The sequence below is a fragment of the Oculina patagonica genome, chromosome 1 (assembly GCF_052425735.1).
Source record: "Oculina patagonica isolate OP01 chromosome 1, crgOcupat, whole genome shotgun sequence".
Taxonomy (NCBI): Eukaryota; Metazoa; Cnidaria; class Anthozoa; order Scleractinia; family Oculinidae; genus Oculina; species Oculina patagonica.
In genome coordinates, this window is record NC_135758.1 from 32,578,615 (window position 1) to 32,593,886 (window position 15,272).

General features: G+C 39.6%; 2 protein-coding genes across 3 annotated transcripts in view; one reads left to right on the forward strand and one right to left on the reverse strand.

Moving 5' to 3' along the window:
• The window catches only part of LOC144664801 (kinesin-like protein KIF14), a 60,403-nt gene that overhangs the window by 28,911 nt on the left and 16,220 nt on the right, over nucleotides 1–15,272 (reverse strand). Inside the window, exons 14-39 of one of the 2 annotated variants that reach the window (XM_078526024.1) lie at nucleotides 15,095–15,158; nucleotides 14,875–14,977; nucleotides 14,706–14,775; nucleotides 14,556–14,599; nucleotides 14,397–14,455; nucleotides 14,208–14,245; nucleotides 13,697–13,831; nucleotides 13,229–13,313; nucleotides 13,072–13,146; nucleotides 12,689–12,775; nucleotides 12,457–12,522; nucleotides 12,066–12,167; nucleotides 11,880–11,952; nucleotides 11,312–11,397; nucleotides 10,772–10,807; nucleotides 10,272–10,376; nucleotides 10,071–10,180; nucleotides 9,853–9,923; nucleotides 9,043–9,216; nucleotides 8,512–8,592; nucleotides 7,902–8,021; nucleotides 7,212–7,390; nucleotides 6,362–6,499; nucleotides 6,099–6,242; nucleotides 5,797–5,877; nucleotides 4,135–5,281 (exon numbers count right to left, since the gene is read on the reverse strand). In XM_078526024.1, coding sequence (XP_078382150.1) covers nucleotides 4,706–5,281; nucleotides 5,797–5,877; nucleotides 6,099–6,242; nucleotides 6,362–6,499; nucleotides 7,212–7,390; nucleotides 7,902–8,021; nucleotides 8,512–8,592; nucleotides 9,043–9,216; nucleotides 9,853–9,923; nucleotides 10,071–10,180; nucleotides 10,272–10,376; nucleotides 10,772–10,807; nucleotides 11,312–11,397; nucleotides 11,880–11,952; nucleotides 12,066–12,167; nucleotides 12,457–12,522; nucleotides 12,689–12,775; nucleotides 13,072–13,146; nucleotides 13,229–13,313; nucleotides 13,697–13,831; nucleotides 14,208–14,245; nucleotides 14,397–14,455; nucleotides 14,556–14,599; nucleotides 14,706–14,775; nucleotides 14,875–14,977; nucleotides 15,095–15,158 — 2,902 coding nt within the window. In that variant the 3' untranslated portion in view covers nucleotides 4,135–4,705. Of the gene's footprint in view, nucleotides 1–4,134; nucleotides 5,282–5,796; nucleotides 5,878–6,098; nucleotides 6,243–6,361; nucleotides 6,500–7,211; nucleotides 7,391–7,901; nucleotides 8,022–8,511; nucleotides 8,593–9,042; nucleotides 9,217–9,852; nucleotides 9,924–10,070; nucleotides 10,181–10,271; nucleotides 10,377–10,771; nucleotides 10,808–11,311; nucleotides 11,398–11,879; nucleotides 11,953–12,065; nucleotides 12,168–12,456; nucleotides 12,523–12,688; nucleotides 12,776–13,071; nucleotides 13,147–13,228; nucleotides 13,314–13,696; nucleotides 13,832–14,207; nucleotides 14,246–14,396; nucleotides 14,456–14,555; nucleotides 14,600–14,705; nucleotides 14,776–14,874; nucleotides 14,978–15,094; nucleotides 15,159–15,272 lie in introns of those variants that run through there. The other variant, XM_078526031.1, reaches the window with a different exon arrangement.
• On the forward strand, nucleotides 1,264–3,156 carry LOC144650038 (transmembrane protein 163a-like). The gene has a single exon (XM_078509681.1). It carries the CDS (start codon nucleotides 1,903–1,905, stop codon nucleotides 2,710–2,712), a length of 810 nt encoding a protein of 269 aa, XP_078365807.1. The 5' UTR covers nucleotides 1,264–1,902; the 3' UTR covers nucleotides 2,713–3,156.

Genomic DNA, 15,272 nt, shown 5'->3' on the forward strand with positions numbered 1-15,272 from the left:
TTTGAAAACTCGTCGTCGAGAAGACCCTGGAGACGAGGTTGTAACATAAAATAAGTTCCCAAATATCCAGTGTTGAAAATAGTAACCCATATGGAAAATATATTCGAGATATGCTATAGATTTCCTAACTTATTTTTGTATTTCTGTCGATTTGAAAAAGTTTAGAGAGGTTCTTTCTTTCATCGTTGCCGCGAACACTGTTGTGAGTTGCAATAAGCTGCCGAGTGTATTCAGTGACGTCACCTTCAAGGTATTGTCCAGTCTCCTACTAAAATCACCCGGTAAAAAAGCCAGGGAACTAAGCTCGATTTTGAAACAACGAAACAGAAGGAGGTGCCGGCTTGTACAAGTTGAATTTATTTAGCCATCAAAACATTCTTTTAACTTTTTCAGCCAAAAATTAAATATGAATCGATCGAATTTAATTATTATTTTATTGTTATTGTTATTATTCTCATAACCTTTCCGCTTGAGAATATATTGACATTGTAAGGAGAAACGATCTGTCGATCATTCTTGATATTCAAACAGCTTAGAACTTACTAGCGAAATTAAGTTACAATGGCAAGGGATAGCAGCACAACGCCGGAACTTATACGAAGTTGCACATTTTGCTGTCTGAGCCCTTCCGTATTTCCAGAACTGATTTTGATTCTCAAGCTTATCTGTTATTCTTTTTATATCTTCCAGCTAGTAATAATATCTTTTATTGAACAAATGTCGTTAGCAAAACAATTAACTTGTTTAGCTTTATCTTGTACGATTTAATGTTGAAAACAGTCCATGTTTTTATGTTCATTTGGAAGCCAGCTCATGTCGTTCGGTCAGAGATATTAAAGTTCTTCTATTTTCTAGTTTGATCTTCGCAGTCGTTCATATTTTTATGACTACTCTTTTTCGCGATGGCTCATGTTTCGGAGACAATACACTGTCGAAAACAAATGTCAAAAAATTTTATGTATAAAATTTATTTTGCCTTAAGCCAATGTTGTAACCGAATGAGTGGGTGTTCGTGGTTAGGTAAAGGGAAGCGAAATTAGACATTGACTGTTGTTGGTATCGCCTCCAGCCGAATTGTTAACGCTTCATTATAGTTCAGATCAGATTTCACCTCATTGGTCAAAGTCTTGACTGGATAAGTGATAAAACAAAGTATCCGCCAATAGAATTTCTTCACGACACCTGGTTATTAGGTTCCCATTCTTCTCTATGACACAAATGATCTTATATTTTTCACCATTTCCGCATTTCATTTCACTCGCTTATTGTTTTCTGTGGGAAAGGGCTACAAGAAGGCAAATTAATACACCATTTGGAATCAGCAGGAGAGGCATTTTTCGATTTCGTTCGAATGTCTCCAACGCGATTTGCATCAGTTTCTCGGGCGTAAATTTAATTTACTTATTTCACGAGTTACCTAACCCGAGGCTCACGAATATCAATATTTGATTGAAAATCGCTGATCGATCGGCGTGAATTTACACTTAGTATATAACCTAAATACGGATTTTGGTTTTCTTTAACCACTTTTTACCGCTGTTAAAAGTGAAAGTTTTTTCTGCTTTCCGAACGATTTTGGCTGAGAGATTTTTTTGCTTCATTAACAAGAACCGGCAATTTTACGTGGCTGCATACTGGTCGGGAAATCGAGGAATGAATGAAACCATGGAAAATTAATGACAACTGTTATTGCGTATTCTTCACTGTATAAATTCTGACCAAATGTATTAAAAAAGATTACAGTTGAAGATGTAAAAACATTGAACTTTGAAAGGAACTTTAATGGTTTTAAACAGACTTTAAGCGGCTTTCTGAAAACTAGAATCATCAGTCAAGACAAAGTAAATTTTTAGGTTAAATTACAAAAACAAGAACTGGACTTGTGAAAGGATTACGAGAAACATGGATGAGTCACAAGATGAGATGAAAACACCAATGCTGGAGAAAGAAGTTACGCCGATTAATGTTACAGCGGAACCGACAAATCCTCAAGAAGACTTTGGCACGTTTCCTTGCGTGTCACCATACGACGACGAAACGAAAAAGCAGAAAATTAGACTTTCAATGCAAGAGAAGCTGCGTTGGCGCCGAGCAGCTCTCGCCGTGTCCTTCGCATCCATGTACGTTACGCTCATGCTCGCCATCGCTTCATTTGTGAGTTCGGGATATTCTGAAAGTTCCGCGGCGTTCGCTCTCGCCTTCGACGCCATGCTAGGGGTCGTATCTTCAGGTATGATCGTTTGGCGTTTTTACCGAGGAGTCAACGGCGACTTAGGCCCGGGCAAGGAACGTACAGCCTGTATAGTTATAGCTGTGTGCTTCATCTTATCTGCGCTCATGATGTTCGCGAGAGCGATACAGTTTCTTACCAGCGACTTGGAGCCAAGAAAAACAATCGCTCTCCTCGCCATTTCAGTGGTGGGGTTTCTGTGTTATTCCGTCTTCTTTTGGCTTAAATACCGCATCGCTGATAAGCTTCAAAGCGTGGCGTTGAGGATCGACTCGATAGATTCCGCGTGTGGGGCGGCGATGGCGCTAGGTTTGATCATCAGCACTATCATCTACAGCGAGATGCATTCAACATGGTGGCTAGACTCAGGCATTGCTTTGGCGATCGCCTTTGTTACCTTCTGTTATGGTTGCCTGATTATTTTTAAAGTAATCTGGAAGAGAGAGAAATTTGGAGTACCCGAGGAATACGAACTGTTTTAAAAACAGACAAAAAACATTAGGTAAAGTTATTTTTTTTTTCTCTTTACCGAAGTTTAGTAGAGTAAATCGGTGTTTTTAAGTGAAATAAATATTTTTTTTTTCTGCTGTGGGATTAAAAATTATACCGGATGTTTTTAAGGCTAAAAAACACCTGCCTCATGTCTTTCCTTTTAACTCGAACTTTCGCTGATTTTAGTTCAGTTCAAATGAAATATTTATGGTATTAAAATGTATGTAAAAGAAGGATATAAAGCATTGAAGTTTTAAAATTGTGAAGTGTGAGTTTATTGCCGCCGATTCACTGAAATAATGGTTTTCTATACGGAAAAAGAAATCCAATTCACAGAATGCAAATGGACATCGGCGTGCTGCTGATAATCATTTATAGGACTGTGCATATAAACATTTATTGTTAGACTTGTAAAAACATGTACAAAATAAATGTTCTCGTAGAAAAAACTAGTTTTCATTAATTTTATCTTTGTCACAGTAGTCGGTTCTGAAGTCTAAATATAAGGTATTTCGACAGGAAAAGTTGACTTAATTCTCATGCAAAGAAGTTCAATTTTTTTTAATATTGGATAGGGATCAATGGAAAATCGAATCATAAAATCATCAAGTTTTGCGCATTTTAAAACTACCTTCCTAGTTTCAATGTCCCCTGGCCTTAAAAACCCTTCCTAGGTTTATAGACCTTGGCATGTTTTCGTCCGACTGGCTTGTTTCACCTCCAAGCCTCGCTTAATGCCTTTTGAATTGAAGTGCAAACTTGTAAATTTTATCCTGAACGAATTCCCATAGTCCGGCGGCTTAGCTCGAAATTTTAGTTGAATTGTGCACTTTTTGATACAAGCATGAAACTTGGCACAATGAAAGTGGTCACCAACAGAAGTTTTTTCAGATGCTGTTTACTAGCTGAAAATAGAAAATTGGCGTTGGCACTATATCAAGAATTGATTAGTATGCGAATGCTTGTAATCCTGCAAAGTTTGGTGCTTGTATCAAACATCGCACAATTCAGGAGCTAAGCCGCCGGACTACAATGCAGCAAAGATGAAAAGAATGCTGCGTGAAAACTTTTTTAAGGTGGCAGAGGGTTGAGAATAATTCGCGTAAACAAGGCTTAATGGTAAATTTTGAGCATATGACGCTGCCATGCATAAGGCCTATTAAGACCTCGAACCTGTTCGCATAGAAAGAGACACTCCAGTTGTTTTTATGCTCTAAGGCGACTATCTACTTTATTTATTCTCGCGGAAGATGTTAATGGCCGAATTGAATGAGAGTATAGGTATCAGAGCTGAGTTAGCACTTTGTATCTACGAGTCAATCACATTTTAGTATACTCTGGGTACTAGAGTTTTTAACTGTTTTCACTCAACACAACGAAAACTAGAGAATGGCAAACAAAAAAATCCAAGATTGTTTCTCAGTATATTTATTGTATATTTATCTTTGTTTTTTTGTTCACCAAGTGATACATCAGGAAAACATATTACCCGTCATTCTACACACACGACGCATTAAACATTAGATAGAAATCCCAGCCCAATATTCACTCTATCTCTCTCTCTCCCCAGATCCCGTCTCCGCGTATTCACACACACACTCTCTCTCTCTCTTGACACACTCTCTCTCCAGATTCTCTACATTCTCTCCAGGCCCTTTTCTTCAGGCCGTGTTCGTTTGCCAAAGTCACGTGATTTACAGTCAGATCGATAACGCATGTGTTTATATATATCACCGCTGCCCATATGGACTGCTCAGTAACAGTAGCAGAGCATTAGATAAGATAGCCGGCTATTTACATCGACCTTTTTTCGATAAATAAGTTTTAATGTCTTTTGACTAAAGCAATATTTTGGAGGTAGTTTTCAATTATCTCAGTCGCGCTATTTGTAACAAACCTGTCGTTACAACTCAAACTTTCATAAATCAACAATTCAAATTGGATACTTCTTTTTACTAGACCATTTTATGGAAAGTCGCTATTTTAAATCGGTGATTCTTTGCTCCATAATTTGCGAATACTTCTAGATTCCTTCTCGCTTAGTTGATCTCTGCTTCGTGACGCCAACGGAGTCCTAGCATGGTTTGACCGACCAACAAACGGAGAATAGTTTTCTTCGTCCGAGTAATCCTCCTCAGTTCTAAGCACTCTAAAGTTTCTTCTTTTCTGTAACGACTTTGGTGGACTTAGAAACAGAAATCTTGTCAAAGTTTTCTTCAAATCTCCAGCTGCTAATTCAACATCATTGCATTTCTTTTCCAAATATTCCATTTCATCCATAATGTCTTGATTACTCCCCACAGCAGGCGAATACTCGCTGTCGATAAACGCTCGTTTTTGCCGTACAATGTTTCCCGCACATGTGGATATTTCTTCAGGCAGTGAAACTAATTTTTCGAGGTCCATATCCTCACAAGCCTTACGTACGTTTGAAGCTAAATCTCTCGTTCTTTGTAGCAGCGTGTTCACACTGCTTACGAACTTCTTTACAGAAATCAACCGATTTCGTCCTGTGTCCTTCTTCCGGTTGTTTTCATTCGAGGTCGAGATAAGCTGCATCTGAAATTAAACAAAAAATAAGAATAAGAAATAGCTAACTAGAACAGAAAGCCCGTTGGCCTCAGAGAAATAGCGTTAGATTCCCAGCAAAGACCTTCCCCGACGCTAGCGGATTTTTTATAATATTCTAAACCCTGATGTCAGCAGACAAATTCTCCCTGCAGATCTTCATTCGTTTTTTTTATCGTAATTGTACAGTCAGACTAATCTAATGATCTTTTGTTAACTAGTCTTTGTGTTAAAAACGTCGACTGCTCTTTCCAATAATCTCGTGCCAGTCGATTCTCGTCAGTCGACCGCTCTAAAAATTGTTTGAGTCCGCGGTTGCCAAGCAACAGAACATGCCCTTGTGACGTAGGGTTTATTTGTTTATTTGGGGACAACTTTCGGAGCGTTCGGAAGTGCTCGCTTTGCACTTTAATTGGACAACAACAATCGAAAACTCTCTCGTACTTCCTTGACTCGACTATCTTCGTATGACTCGGACCGGAAAAGGAAGTGAAACGTCATATTACCTGTACTTCTCGTCCTTGATGGATAAAATCGCCAGTGGTCCGTATAAGTGTGAGCACATTGTCAGTAATTTCTCTTTCCACCTAAAAAAGATTAATTGGTGAGACTTTGTAAATGAACGGTTGGCCTTAAGAATAAATACAAGCAAAAAAAACTCGAGGCGACCAGAAAGCCAACTATCGATTTGTTTCGTTTCACGTGAGCTGCAGAGGGAATTAAAATGAAAGGCGCATGCATGTCAATCATAGCATATGAACCAATCAAACAACCGCTATAGCACACAATCAGGGCTTCTTTTACATACCGCAGTACTGCAGGAGTCCAAAGTGTCTGTTTGAAGTTGTTCCTGGATTTCCGAGATGGCAGAAATGGAATCACGCACAGATATTTCCATGGACATGTCTTGCCCTTCGACAAACGCTTTGTTTAATTCGCTATCATCTTCAGTCTTAAACAAGAAAATAATTCGGTTAGTTATTAATAACTAAGTTCTAGCTGTCATTCAGCTTAAAAATGTTTGGCTAGCTTCCTATTCCTTATCCTCCCCCACCTTAGCCAATCACGTACCGTGTTATTTTCGTCCGTAGGATGTTCCTCATGTGACGAAAGAACCGCCATTTTGGCTATGTGACGCACAATGTGTCTGACGTCATCGTTGAAAGCTGTGTAAATCTCTTCCATGTTTGAACTCGATTCATCAAGAGTCTAAACGAAAAAAACAAACAGTCAAGCAATCAATTAATGTAAAACAACTTAGGATTTTTGCCAGCAGTAGCATGATAAGACTGGTTTTAACCGGAAAAGGCGCAAACCTCCCGCCTCCGCAGTGGCTCCTTAAGTGGGGGAAGGCGAAAAACACGTAAAATGAAAAATTGGGAGGGGGGGGGGACGACGGGAAAGTGTCCCCTGCGCGCTATTTCTGCGCGCTTTCGTTTCGATTCTCCCCAGGCTATGCGCGCTTACTTTTCACCTCTCCCCATTTCGCAGCCCGTACGAAAAAAAAAGAGGCTTCTGCGGAGGAGAAAGAGCGAAAAATGAAGTAAAAGCACAACCTGAAGAATAAACATTAGCGCATAAGAAGAACCAACACGCTAATTTCTCTTACGATTTCCTCATCAGGAATAAGCATAAGCACAAAAAAACAAAATTGTTTGGTCTTCTTATGCTTATTCCTACAGAGGACAGACTAGGAAGAATAAGTCAGAGTGTGTTTGGGCTTATGCCCAGTGAACATTCTCGACATTCTCTTTTGCGCAGTCTGGGGACGAGAACGCCCAGTGAAAACCAGCTTTAAGAAAACTCTGATCCCAATATTATTCTATTGCATGCTTGTAAAATCATTCGAGCAAGCTTTACAATCTCAGCTAAAATATCTAATAATATAAAAGTGTTTAGCATAACTGCAAGCGACACAAACCTCAATGATACCGATCACGTGACCAGCCAATCGCTTCACAGTGTCTAGTAGCTGAGAACTTAGTTCAGTAAAGTGGTCATTGTTGGTTTCTGAGGTGCCCCATATCCGCGCATGCTCGATGAGTGCTTGTAAGGAAAACGTGGCAGCAAGACAACACTGATGAACGTCTTTTTGGATTCCTGGCAAAAAAAGCGATCAAATGTAAAGTAAGCAAAACAACATCACCGAGGTTACAATGGACAACACCAGCCAACAAACAAAAAACCTAAACAAGAATGTGAAATGGAAGCTTATTTTTTAAGTGAAGGAAGTACGTTTTCCTGAGGAAATGCCCCTGAACCTGCGAGTTCGGACACAAAAACAACCTTCGTTTCCCCTATAACATTTTTTTTTGCTAACATAAACGAAACCCATCCATAAGCAATAAGATCTTCAACCTGCAAGTAGGTCTCCTTTCGTTATTTTCGTCACGCAACGAGTAAAACAGAGAAGCGTTGCGTGGCAAACCAAATAACGACTGCTAAGAAGACAAGGTTCCCCGGATACAAAAGGTGTTTTCTCGACATAGTCTTTGACCGAACCTGGAAACCGCGCAAAAAAAAACCCTCAGGCATCCCGGGTAGTAACAAGCTGCAACTGAAAGGACTATGAAGTGAGATGAGAAGCAAGAACTTCATACGATTAACTCACCTCCAACAGATGATGTTTTCCCCTGATGTGATTTCACAATGGCGGTAACACTACTTTTAACGTCCTTGACGCTTCTCAAAACCTTCTCATACAGTGGCTCAGCAAACAGATCTGACAGCTCTAAAGAGCAAACACGGAATAACCACGGTTATTCAAGCTTTAAATGTTAAGTATTGGACTCTGGCCAATGGTTGTATAATACGTAGTAGCGAGTGTCAATCATTGTCAGTGCGTGACATGGGCTTGCCTTTAAAGCCCACGATATATTATTATTCGAATCAGTCTTTTTTAACAAAACTACTACTACTACTACCCACCCGCGAGCCGCATCAAGGGGTAGGCCTTCGGTTTCACTCCCCCCCCCCCCCCCCCATTGCTGCGGCTTGGCTTTTCCCGGCACACAATAAAGTCATTTATCTGTTTATAGTTTCCGTTGTCCTTTGTATTAGTGTAGATCAGTCACGAAGAATTATATGGATTCTAGACAACCCTCAAACAGAACAAGATTCTAATCTCGTTTGCAAATATCAAATTAGAAAAAAAAAATATCAAATTAGAAAGCTTATAGCCTGTTCAATTGCAAATAGAATAGTTCGTAATTAAAGAATACCTTTTAAAGAGTCTAGGCAATTCTTCAATGAATCTCTACACAGGCTTGATACAGACGGTCCAGGTCGTCTTGTTTCGCTTTCTGTAATCACAGGAGAAGTTAATAAATTACACTTAAATGGTACACAAACGAACTATTGAATAGTACCAAGAGAAGGACTAAAGCCCCGGCTAAACGATCAAACATTTTTGTCCAACATCATGTTGGAAGAGCATGTTATGTGGGCTCACTTTGGTCGATGTTTGATCAAACATTGTTTGCTCGTTTAGCCACCCTTTGTTGTGTGTGACAAACACGATGTTGGACGAAAATGATCGTTTAGCCAGAAAAATGAAAATGATTGTTCTACAGATCTCATTGCAAATGCAAGAGTTGAATATTTGTTATGGCAACAACTTTCTCTGCTGCTCTCAACTTTGTTGTATAATAAGGAACATTCTCCATACGTTTCTCCGTTAATCTTGTTTTCTTCATTAACTGGTAACCTTTGGACATATGAAGGGAAGAGTAGATTGGAAATATGGTACTTACTCCGTCTAGTGGAGGGAGCCACAGGAGGCCTGCTGGATGTCTCTACAACAGGCCTTTCAGGTAATGTCCCTGGGTCATCAGGAGGGGCCTCAGGTATGTCAGAGGGCGATGAACCTTGGTTCTGTTGATTGCGATACTTGGCAAATATACTTTCTGCTTTGTTTGAAGAAAATCCTAAAAAAATAGACCAGCTGCGTAAGAACGGTTTGGAAAACTTTTAACATCAGTCGTTGTTGTTGTTGTGTTTTAACATTGGTTGACATTTGACTGAAGGCATCGTTTACACGGACGCAGCTTCCAATCGACACGGTTTCATGACCTCGAAACCACATCGAAAACGACACGATTTTGAAGTGTTTACACCGAACATATATAACCGATTTCCAAGTGTTTTCGAATGTGATTGTGTAAGCAAGTGCTACACTTCGTGCTATTAAAACAGGTTCACTCTTCGCGAGCCAGTCACTTTGGCGCCAAAAATCCGTAACCGTTTTCAAATCGATGCGGTTTCGTCGTTTACACGACCAGTGAAACCGCTCCACTTTTGACAGCGTTTGCAAAACAATCCGGTTTCAATAACAGTCTCGATCGGTGCCGTGTAAACGAAAGGCGTAACCGCATCGAAAGCGATGCGGTTATAAATGAAACCGCGTCCGTGTAAACAGTGCCTTAACCAACCGAACACATGCGGCACTCAAAACTACAACTGCTTCTGCCAAGACTTGAAATGGAAAGAGTTTACTAATCCATACCGTACTTCAAACATAACATAAAATGTCAAGACAGTTTAATATGTATTTCATGACGTACCTTGTGGTTTTCCCGCTGCGGAAGCCCTGGTACGAGATGACAATCCAGAACTACTGAGAGATGAAATACGTCTGTGGAGGAAAACCATACAAACATGTACAGTTATGGTGTGATGTAAGCTTAGATCGCAGTTTAAAGTATTAATTTATTTAACGCTCGAAAAACTAATACTACAAGCAGTTAGCTCATTTTATTATTCTTCACGGTGTCTTACGAACCTGCTACTTGATGAGTCCAGTTTGAAATCTTTTTCCCATTTATCATCCGGGTCATTGAAAGGATCGACTTCGTCACCAGACTCCCCTGACACGCTGTCGTTATCACGTTGCTGTTCAGAGAGACAGAAGCAAAGGAAGTTTTGAATATGTGAAACAATATCTACAATGCAAATGTTTTATTGAACGGAAAGCATTTTATACCTGATATAATTCTCTCATCTGTTCCATGGCGCTTTCAAACTTCTCCAGCGACCATACAGTCGTCAGACCTTTCTTCGTGTTGTTCAAACGAATCTTCATTTCCGACTGTTGATACAGGAGAATGTAAAACGTTATGCATTGTTTTAGATTGAACTGTGCATTACAAATATAATGGTGACGGAGGGTAAAGGTCAAGTTTTTTATGTTGATGCTGGGGCCGGATTACACAACACCCCTCTATCGCTATTCGGGATATGCTGGGTAACGTAAAACTAAGCTCGATTAACTTTTTTATAACCATGCTTTAAAATACAATGTGGGATAGGTTTGGTGTATGCTTAAAAAGGACTGGACAGCTTGAATATCCACAGGATAAGCCAGCTAAGAAGGTATTTTGACCATGAGTAGATGTGAGTGTTCGCATACGATATAGGTTTTGCACTTTCCCAACAAAGATGTTCTACAACAAAAACAACCAAGACATGCGACATTTCGATTACCTTGCCGTCAACAAAGACATCATCCCGGCTAAAGGTCTGAAATGGAATAAAGAAAAATCACAAAACCTTAGAACAAACTACAGAGGTTAAGGGGATGAAGAGGAGATACAGAGACAAATAAATAGCAAAATCACTGAATGGACGGACAAGAGAAAGACTGATTTCTACAAATTTATACAGGCTTCAAGTAAACGGGAACAGTACGGTGTTCGTGGTAGCGCACGGTGAATCAAAAGTTAGAGAGCGGTTTTCACTCGAGTGTCGAAAGTAAATTGCGTTTGCTTTGGTTTTGCATTACAACGCTCAGTGATTGGCTTAAAATTCTCGCGCCACTTTCTCGGCCAATCAGAACTAAAACCAAAACCAATCGTGACTCGCTCCCGCACGTTTTCCCGCGCTCCGCGTCAGCTACATGTATTTGCTTCGAGTTTTGATTGGTTCACTGGATTGTCTGTGTCCTTTGTGATTGGCCAGAGTAATTGCTTTGGTTTTGGTTTTACGTCACTCAAGTGAAAACTGCTCTATCGAGTTATTACTTACAATGTGTTTTGACAGGCTCTGGCTGATCTTGTTGGCCTCTCTTAAAGACATGGTGATTCGTAACAGCTCCTTCTTGTTCGGATCATCTGCGGAAGTGAAAGAATGAGTTACTTGAGGGAGAAAAAAACTGGCACCTTTTGTAGCAAAAAAGTAAATTGGTTAGGTTCGGTCAGGCAATGTCAGCTATTCCTCTTTTTCTGCTAGGGGTCATGAATGATCTCTCAAAATTGTGCAATGCTCGCAAAATAAGGGTTCTGCTTGGAATGCTCGCGAAATGTTGGTGGGTGCTCGTTTGCTTGTGGTCGTATATTTTTTCAATTCCTCGCATGCTCGGTTTTTAGTGGAGGTAGTTTTTGAAAAGTGCTCGTTGCTCACAAGGCTAACTTTTGTCAATGCTCGTACTCGCAAAGAAAAACGCTGTGCTCGCATGCTCGCAAAGACCATTCGATACTCCTTCTGCTTACGACTCAAATGCCCAATTAAACCATCCGCCGTCCTGGATTTTAATACTAGATTCACCTTAAATAAATAGTATAACCTAGCCACATAAACTTAGTGAGCGGCTAACCTGCAAGGGAATTTTTCCGGCCAATGTTGTTAAAAGACGTCCTAAACTCCTCTCTCATCTTTTCGCGGTTTTGCTGTAAAAAATAAAATAACAAAGATGTCTCGACAAGAAATATAAATAAGCGCATTCTCAGAAAAGATATTGTACTTTGATGAAAGAAACCATCAAAGCCGAGGTGTATCTTACCTTAGCGTCTTTTAGTTTCTGTACATCATCCTGCATTTTCTTTTTTTCTTTCTCCAGCTCTGTAATAATTCGGACCTGATTCATTTTGGTTTCTTCCAAAGCCTGCAAATGCAACCGTATTGGTATCTTATTACCGTTAATTGTTTGCGAATGTGTTTGACTTAGCTTATCCATTTCCTATATCCCGGCGAACGATGACGCGCGAGACTAGAGGAAAACGGGGAGAAGCAGAGAGTGTCGCCCCGCGCTTTTTTGCCTTTTTTGTGCGTCAATTCTTCAACGTGTTTCCCTTAAGTTGAAGTTAACAAGTTATGCACTAGGTTTGCCTTTTCGCTTTGTTTTAGTAATCAATGCAGATAACAATTTATTGTTTATGTTCAACTGCACTGACCTGTTTGGCGGCTAGCGCTTCCATTTGTAACTTCTTCCTGTTGTTCAGGATTTCTTGCTCCAACAGCTAAGGAAAAATTAAAATAAAGTTATTTTGTGCCCAGCAATAAGCCATAACGAAGCCGTGAAGTTATGAAGAACGAGGAAAAGAAAAAGTTCAAGAATGCATCATTTTCTGAAACTCACTGAGTCAAGACAAGACTCATTGACTTTAAAGTTCACATTGGACTTACCAATCTGTGCGCTTCTAATTCAGAGATCTTTTCTACAGCTGTTTGGTTCGACAATTCAGCTTGTTTCTTCTCTGTCGTAAGAGATTCCTGTTGGCGCAAAAAGGACACAGTTTTAACGATACTTAATTTCAGCCCTACATTGTTAAACAGTCGTTTTTTTAAAAAAAGAAATACACATACCATGGTTGGTTAAACAAACAGGCTTACTCAACTTCGGATATTCTATGCTCGTTATATACATAACAAATATCAGCCAACGCCTTTCCTAGCAAAAAAGCCAGTTCCTTACGTTTGTTCCTGCTAGTTGAGGCGGTAGCGCTGCAGCAACCAATGTGAACGGTGAATTTTGACACGTGACATACAAACAACCAATCAGCACTTACCATAGCTTCATGGAGATTTGTGACTTTTTCCTCGTACTTTTGTTTCTGTTTGGACAGTTCTTGTTGGGCGGCTTCCTGTTCGAAAGAAACCGACAAAAATTTTTAAACTTCTAAAATGATAAATTTGTTTAAAATTATCCACAGTGACAATTTTTACCTCGGCTTCCTGAATTCGAACTACTATTTCCTCCTGGGCTTTAATTCTCGCCTCTTCTCTGGCTTCTTCTAACTCAGCTTGAAGTCTGCAATTGTAAGTACACGAAAGATTAGCAACAATGGCTTAGTTGCTTAGGCATAGCAGTTATTAGGGAGGACCACATGATTACGTAGACTACTGTGCCATCAGTAATCAATGTCAACCTCGTTAATAAAGCATCATCATCATCATCATCATCATCATCATCATATACCGTACTTTGACTCGCTAACGCAACGCGCTCCAAGCGATTTTTTTTTCCGGCCAATCAGAAGGAAAACAAAAACCACATCGCGTTTGCCACACACGTCATCGGTGCTTTCCTGCGTTTGCTACCGGCGACATGTTTTTTACTGCGAGATCTTATTGTTTTTCTGCACCATTCGTACGTCACAAAAAAACTTCTTATTGATATTAACTGATGTGCACCTTGCATCTTGTGCTTGTGCCAGTTCATTCCTTGCAAACTCAAAGTCTTTGATTACTGCAGCCTCTTGATTGTTTCCTTCAGGAGCTGCAGATTTACTCATCTTTCTCTTTTTGACTTCTTTGGCATGGTTTAACCTATAATGAAATGAAAAATTTATTTAGCACAAAAACGAAAACAGAAATCGCAAGTTTCGAGCGGAATAACACGAAAACAAGACGACAAAAGCGGTTAAAAGAAAGATTAAATGACTTATATGGCTGTAATACGTGCTATTGCTTCGTATTTTAGACATTGTCACCCCTTGTCGCAGTAGCCACATGTACTCTCGTGCATGCCTACTTTTGATTTAAAAAATTCACAGATACACGAGAAGCCTTTTGTTGTGCTGTGAGAGAACTAAGATTCAAGCTAGAGCGGGTTTGTGAGCCAATTTGTTTGTAGCGTTTTTGAATAGAAATAAGACAAACAACAATAGCTAAAAACAAACCAAAGTAAATACGTTTGATGTACCTGAAAAAGTGATCACCTCCAATAACAACACGATCACCCTGCAAGCAAAATAGCCTGAATGAGTAAAGCAAGGAATTAAAAAGGAAAACTACTGTGTTATCAGCGATTGGTTTAAGCCTTTCACGTGATGCAGCCAACTGGCAAATGTGATATTTCTCATATAATTACGGTCATTTTGTGATCACTTACATGATGAAGTACTGTCTCTTCCACAATTAGCTGACCGTTGATGTACGTCGGCGCATCTCCTGCAACAAAACTGTGAGCGTCAGAAGACCAAAGAAAACACGTTTTCACGCTGAGACTTAAAAATACATCAATGTTGAAATTAGAAGGATCCAACCTTACCTATCGGCGATATGGTGACCTTGTCTCCCTCATTTCTTAAGACACTGAAAAAAAAGATGATTCACAAAATTTAAAAACGCACAGTTGCAACTGTGCTACAATAAAAGGCCTTTCGAATAAGAAAAAAGTACAAACGTGTCATATGCTTACCAATGTGTTTCTGCCACAAGCGCGCCATTCAGTTTAATATCATGATCATTCTGGCCAACCGTTGTCTCCCCTGCAACCAACAACGAGCGGTTATAATATGGACCATTAGACTTATGCCCGGTAAAGCTAACTCATTATTTCAGATGATAGGCATTTTAGATTTACACACCTTCTTTCAGCATATACAGCAACATTTCCGATAGCTGAGGGTCTTCGTTCAAATTGACAAGATTCGGTAATCGGTTGTCCACCTTGAACGAAATGCCCGCTTTCTGCAAGATTGAAAAACAAAAAAAAGTTTTAATTTACTAGAAACAAGCAAAGAACAGACAAACCAAACGGTGTATCAAGTGAAATGGTTTCTTAAAATTTCTTCACATTTGTATTACCTTAAGCTTTTCTGCCTCTTCGAGTTTTCTCTTTTCCGTCAACGCAAGTTTCTCTTGCCAGTTCCTGGATGTTGAAACAGAGAAAGAATTACTATTAATTTAAACTCAGAGATTGCTGTTAGAAAGACTTACTATCTTCGAAGTACTAGATCACTAGATCTGTCAAATATCACTAGCA